Raw genomic sequence first — 7128 nt, 5'->3', positions numbered from 1 at the left:
ATAACTCTCACAGCTACTAAACAAGTGGAGTCCCCTAAATTTTCCTGATTTCATGGTTCTTAAAAGAACAATGGCTGAGTAATTCCACCAGTCATATACTTCTCTCTGTTATCTATCCTGATCACTCTCTGGGCTTTGCAATGTCTTGCATGTAGAGCATATATAGGCTGGGATATATACTGTGAAATTGGTTTATGAATTGCTAAGAGCCGACAAGTTTAAAAATACAGTGTAGGAAAATTACTCATGGTTGTGGAGGAAGATGGGGAAAAGTGCCAAATGGGCTTTTAATGAAGCTGTCTCAGTGTGAACATATGCAAAAATAACTTTTAGATATAGGCATTATGATGAACAAAAATGATCTAGCTAAGTTTTCAAGAAAACCTATAGGTACACAAGATCCTGGTGATTATATGTATGATGAACAGCTTATTCATGAAGGACCATTTTGTTTCCTGTTAGTGGACCAACATACTTGGCTCCCCCAAAAAACACTCCAGCTAGACAAAACATATCAACACATTAGTCAGAAATATAGCTTTATTATCATAATATTTCATAATCTAAAAACTTCTTTAATTCTGGGAACAGAATATTCCAACTTCTGTACAACTGACTGCCCTGCAGAATACTGGAAAACAGTGTCTAAGCAATTTGAACCTTGCAGATAAGGATCTGTAACCTAGTTTGGGAAAAAGGCAAAAAGCAAGAAAAACAGTTCAAAGGAAGATTTCTTCCCTACAAGACAAATGAAATTAAATCTACTCTCCAGTTTAACCTTGAACATAGTTTCCCAGACACTTTGGTGATTTCTTCAAAAAAGCAACCGCCTTAACTCTAAGGTCAACTGCCCATGTGGACAAAGGAAATATTTAAAAATAAGACACAAACGGGACATGGCACTTAGCTCGGGTCATGGTGTGTTAAGTGGAGTACGCTTCTGAGTAAGCCATCTCCCATGTTTTGACACTAAATTTATGTCTCTAAGGAGGCACAACATACATAACACATTTCTTTATATGGGGGTCAAAATTTACTGGGAACTTAAAAAGATTTTTAATATAATAAATCTCAAAATAATCTGTCTTGTGAAATGTAGAGTAGGATGACATTATGATACTTCCTGAAGATCATGGGGTACCACTGTCAGAGAGAGCTGCCATGCCCTCTAGGTATGCTAGATGAAAATCCAAAATGTCAGTTACTTTAAATAAAACAGAAACAAGTTGTCATTGCACACACAGTACGGGACAAAGAGCATGCAATACAACTAACAAGTCATGTTTTTAGTATGTAAAAGGCTAAAGTGCAATCATGGTATAAGCATCAATAATAAATAACTTTAGAGGGGGAAGTTAATTCTTCAAATCACAAATAATTATAACATTACAATTTTTACAATGTTAGCCTAAAACAGTGATATTCACAACAATGTTTTTCCCCACTTGATAGCTGCTTATATATCACATGAATATCCACCCCCCATAAACCAAAAGTCAAAGTGAAGATTCAAAAATGGACATTTTCATTATGGTGGTTCAAAACGTTTGTATAATGATAAGTTACACTTTTTAATTGACTGGCATTTAAGCAACTGCTTTATTACCTATTTTTAATGCACTGCTAATTTGATGCTTATTGCAATAACAATCATAATTCTGCCAATGTTAATTAGGTTACAGTTTTGATTTTTTAAATAAGAGAATTCAGTTTACATGAACAAACATATATAGTTTAAAAACCACCCACCACAAACACACACTTTCTCCATGAGTATTTAAAAATAAATTATTAATATACTTAACATATATATTTTGCATGTGTTATATATATGTATATATGTATATATTTGTGGACAAAATTATTCCTGTTTTCAGAAGAATGTCAGCACTTGTAAACTCTGCATGAGACCTGATGATATTGCTAAATTTAAGGAAAAAATAACATGGAAATTCATTCTTGAGGAAAATCATACAGCAGGAAATTCTTAACAGCTCTTTGTGGAAACAAAAGCCATTTTAGGGAAGCAAAGAGGGGAAGACAGTGTCAGATTCTGGCTCCTACATGCATTGTTTAGTTCAGAAATTACTTGAGAATGCAACATACAGTGAACACTCCAGATATTTGGTTGAAAGATACCTGAAGCCTTAACAGGGCACAGAAGCAGCAGGAGGCGAAGTGAACCACCCAGTGGAATAGTTAAGCCAGCGAAGAGAAAGTCATGCCCATAGCAGAAAGAGAGAGGGCCAGTGACACTGTCCAGGAAGCAGGTCTTAGGAAAGGGCTTGGCGACACCCGCAGTGCTTCCAGGATGGTCACGATGTACCAAGCGTGCAGTCCACTGTCATTCCAACCACCTAGACACTGAGCCCATGCTGGGTGCTAATCAAAAGAGGGTTTTACTGCATTCCCCACCCAGATCCACAGAAGCAGCTATTAAGATAGAGGCTGGCAGCGTGGTCTGTGGGTGCGGAATACTCAGCCAAACAAGACGGCAGAGGTGTACCAAAATCTGAATAAACATGCATCTAGGCCACCAAAAAACCTCAATCAAACAAACGAACTGAAAGACACTCTGTCGAAATGAGAACTGAAGTCTGACTGAATGAGTCCCTTGAGCAACCCAGAAATTGAAATCTTGATTAACCAGAATACTCGGGGAATGGGAATCCTTATTTTGGAGGCTTTCAAATTAGCTGAGGCGAAGGTTATACACAAACACAAATATTTTCATTTCACTGCTATTAACAACTTTACACTCCCATTCCTTGCCTCGCACTTTGGAGAGCAGTAGGCACAGATGAATTTTCTCCCTAGGCCTGACATTTTGTGTGGCCTTGGGCCTGAAAATTAATGACCACTGCATAGAAGCCCAGATGCCAAGATTACTGGAGACTGGGCCAGTTACTTTAGAAGTTAGAGCTTTAGGATTGATTTAATTTTTTTATTCTTTCTGTAACTTGCAAGCTTCTAAAAGGCGGTTATAATAAAATTCTGGTTCACTAAGATTCCCATTTGCTAATCTCTGGTTAATCGAGGTGCTTGCCTGTGTTATGCCCTTGGCTTTTCTGATGTGTCTTACCATGGAATGTTTCCAGAAGGACATTACTGTTGGCCCCTGGAATAACGTTCCCCAAAGCCTAGCGATGATTGGTCCAGCACCACCCACCCTTTTAGATGATGTTCACAATGGCTGTTGGCTTTTTTTTAGCCATTTTGGGCCTGATGTTGCCTTTGCGGCCAAACCCCAGGAGCTCCCCTTTCTTCTGAGGTCTGCAGAGGTCTCTTGAGGACTCGGCCTGTTCGTGAATGGCCTTGGCAGGTTGCATGCTGGCTCTGTCATCCTTGGCCTTTTTCAGGCAGTTCCTTCCCTTTGGGTGGAAATGGGCCTTGAGATCAGGATGGTTACACACCGAATGCGGGTGCCCTCGGCTTCTACAGAGGGTTGGGGGGAGTGGAGAAGAGATGAGCAGAAAGAAAGATTTCTTTAAAACCTTAAAAGAATAACTACTCATGGCACAATCTCTCCTACATGCTACAGTGGTAATAATGCTACCACAAAGACAAATCATAATATGGGTATTTTTCTTCCAAAAATTCCTGTGGTCTCCATGAAATGATCACATGGTACTAAATTCCCAGGGACATATTACTAGTCCTATTTACAGTGATAAGACTGAGGTACACAAAATGTTAATTACTACCCAGAATAATACAGACAGTTGGTCTATGGAGAAGATGGGACCAGAACTCATGTCTCTTGAGTCGTTAAGTGACGACTAGCAGACTCAGACAAATTCACTGCATAGACGTTGGAAAGCATATAACTCCCAGTATGAATTTACATAAACAATGTAGTACATGAACTACATTAACAGTATATAGAGTTATTACGGCCACACTATACCTCAATGAGTGAAAGTTATACAATATAATACTCTAAAAATACTCCTCCGGTACAATCATAGTGGCACATACTAATAGACTAGTAGGATATCGAAAGGTCACATCAACTTTTCACAAAGTTAGGTACACATGCAGGTCAGTTTTCACTTAAGCCTCTCAAATCCATTTATAATATAGATATCATATAAAATAGATATGATCTCATACAAAATGCAACAGGAAAACATACAATACAAACATTATCAAATGGCCCAAGTATAAAAAGACATACATACAGGCATTTGGGTTTCCTATTTGAGGAGATGTCTGTAAGCTGAAGGAAGACAAATAAGAAAAAATGTTACTGCATTTGAGGGCTGGATTTGGTTTTTAAAATATTTCTTTTATTTTCTAAAACTTGCATTCCCATTAAGGGAGTCGGTAAGTGTTACTGGTAGCATGACCTGCAGCACCATCCATCGCACTGGTGAACAAGAACATCTCATCTCATCTTTGCTTGCTTACTCCAGGAGCCTCTGTGGGCACTTGTTCTGAGATTTCTGAGAAGTCTATGTCAACAGATCTCAAAAATCTCAAACACTCAAAAGAGCCTCCCGGCAGAGCAACATCTGAAGAAATATGTTTTCAAATACTAGAATGTCTTTGCATCCTCATAGCTTAGCTCCCAACTTGTAAGTGAGAACATAAGATACTTGGTTTTCCATTCCTGAGTTACTTCACTTAGAATAATGGCCTCTTGCTGCAAAGACCATTATTTCATTCCATTTTATGGCTGAGTAGTATTCCACAGTTTATATATACCACATTTTCTTTATCCACTCATTGGTTGATGGGCACTTAGGTTGATTTCATATTTTTGCAGTTGCAAATTGTGCTGCTATAAACATGTGTGTGCATGTGTCTTTCTCATATAATTTACTTCTTTTCCTTTGGGTAGATACCCAGTAGTGGGACTGCTGGATCGAACAGTAGTTCTACTTTTAGTTCTTTAAGGAGTGGGGTGACAGATAAAAGACAACATATGGGTATAATGTACACTGCTCACGTGATGGGTGCACCAAAATCTCAGAAATCACCACTAAAGAATTTATTCATGTAACCAAAAACCACCTATTCCCCCAAAACTATTGAAATAAAATAAATACATAAAATTTGAAAACCTGAAATGATCTGCCATGATTTCTTGATTGATGCAGGCTGTATTTGCAGCTAATCTATAGCTGTGGCCAGTCACAATGTATCAACTAAGGAGAACATTGACATAAAAGGTTTCTTGCCTATAATACATCATTTCTAAAATGAGAGAATATGAAGAACAACCCCACAGTTGTCCCTGAGGCTGTCTCTCATGGAGATGATTTCCCACTCCTAATAACTCATGCAATAAAATATCTGCATGCACTTTTGTGGCTGGGCTTGGAATATTATCATTTGCAGAATAAATTGGTAATTATCATTTTGTGATAGAGATGTCACCATCCAGTGTATAGGCAGTGTATTTCCATTCTTCTGTTCCTGATCTTCCTCATGTAGCTTTCACTAGAATAAGTGGTGTCACATTAGCAGGCAGACCAACACAAGAAGAGAAACGACAAATAAAATATGGAGAAAAGGCCACCTTGGTATTGGGCCAGTGTGGCCAAGACATGTGTCCCTGCTGTACTAAAATAATCTGAAAACCCAAGCTCAGCCTAACAGGATCATCGCTTGCATTCTTCTGACTGCAGCAAGCCACAAAGGAGGTTCCTTAAAAAAGAAAAAAAAAAAAGAGGCTCATGTCATGAAGAGACAAGATAAGATTCTTGTGTTCTGTCTTTTGACACAATCAGAACTCAGCAATATTTGACCCTGTTCATGCAGGCTGGGTTTGGCTTGAGATTAGTAAATTGTAACAGAAAAAGGCACCATTCTCACATGAGGTCCCAAAGATTATGCAACATACAAAGAAGGTGGGACAGATGGCTCTGGAAAGCGCCAGGCTGGTAGCTTCTGGGGACCCGAAGGCACTGGCATCAACTTTCTCTACCCCACCATCACCAAAAAGTATTTCTCAGCTGGGCTCCTTCAGTGAACTTCAGTCAATGTGTAAACTGTAAAAATAAACAGGGTGTTTCTTCCTTTAAATCTTTCCTCCTTATTTTTTTTTTTAATTATTGGAGAGTAACAAAATATGTTCACTTTACTGTTTGTATGTATGTAAGTGGTAGCTGAATGATTTGTTACATACGTTTGTATATATACTGCTCTTTGGAATTTTATGCAAACTTGAGAGACAGAGAGAGAGAGAGAGAACAAATACATGTGTATGTATGCTTCTTTCCCTGAGAAAAAGGCTAACAGTGTTATCACATGTTCAAAGTGATCTCTGACTTCAAAAATGTTTTTAGAACTCCAACCTTAGTGACTATGAATGTCACTAATGGGCCCTCCTGGGACCTCAAGAAATGAAAGGACTTTACTGTGTCTTACCGAGAGGGAAATGCATGATAAAGATGAGTAAAGATAGGTCATGAAGCTCACACATATAAAGGTACTATAAATTGTGCATGTGTAAATGTCACATACCAGATCAAATACTGACCACATAACAGGCAGAATTAACCCTCATAACAGCCCTTAGGAGGTAAGTACCATCATTCCAATTTTACAGATATGGACGCTAAGGCAGCAGAGTTAAGTAACTGACTTGAAGCCTCAGTGCTTTACCAGTGTTCAGGCTGGCCTTCAAATCCAAGTTAGCAGACTCTAAGTCTGAGCAAGCCTTCACTCTGTACTGTCTTCTTAAAAACTATGTGTTCATGTACCTAAATATAAGAACAAAGTAGTATGTACACAATAAATTAAGTGGAATAAATGGCTGGACTAGAATTCCTCCAAAGATCCTATAAACGATGAGGTTTGGGGTGGAGGCTGGGGTTTATCATCACAGCCACCACAGAATTTCCTCTGCTCCCCCCGTGAACACAAGAGGCTACTGTTCCTCCTGGCCCTTTTGGCCTCAGGCAGATGGAAAACCTTTTCTCACTTAGCCCATCTACCTACTTCCATTTTCTCCTAGTACAACATTTTTGTTTTCTTTTTGATTAGGGAGAGGAGGATGTTAAGATGAAGATCAAAAGAGCCTTTGATCAAGGTCCCAGGTTGGAAAAACACAAATAGCCTTGTACTAAAAGCCAACCTAAGTACAGGTTTGACTAAATCTTATCCAAAATGCTTGGGACT

At 38.7% G+C, this 7128-nt stretch overlaps 1 protein-coding gene across 1 annotated transcript in view; it reads right to left on the bottom strand.

Moving 5' to 3' along the window:
• Window positions 1-514: 514 nt before the first annotated feature.
• The window catches only part of LOC101022586 (protein ZNF365), a 28631-nt gene continuing 22017 nt past the window's right edge, over window positions 515-7128 (bottom strand). Inside the window, exons 4-5 of the mRNA XM_003903910.5 lie at window positions 4182-4219; window positions 515-3435 (exon numbers count right to left, since the gene is read on the bottom strand). Coding sequence (XP_003903959.1) covers window positions 3174-3435; window positions 4182-4219 — 300 coding nt within the window. The 3' untranslated portion in view covers window positions 515-3173. The remainder of the gene's footprint in view (window positions 3436-4181; window positions 4220-7128) is intronic.

Source organism: Papio anubis, chromosome 11 (genome assembly GCF_008728515.1).
Source record: "Papio anubis isolate 15944 chromosome 11, Panubis1.0, whole genome shotgun sequence".
Lineage (NCBI taxonomy): Eukaryota > Metazoa > Chordata > Mammalia > Primates > Cercopithecidae > Papio > Papio anubis.
The sequence above is the reverse complement of the archived record's forward strand: the minus strand, read 5'-3'. Positions and strand labels throughout refer to the sequence as shown.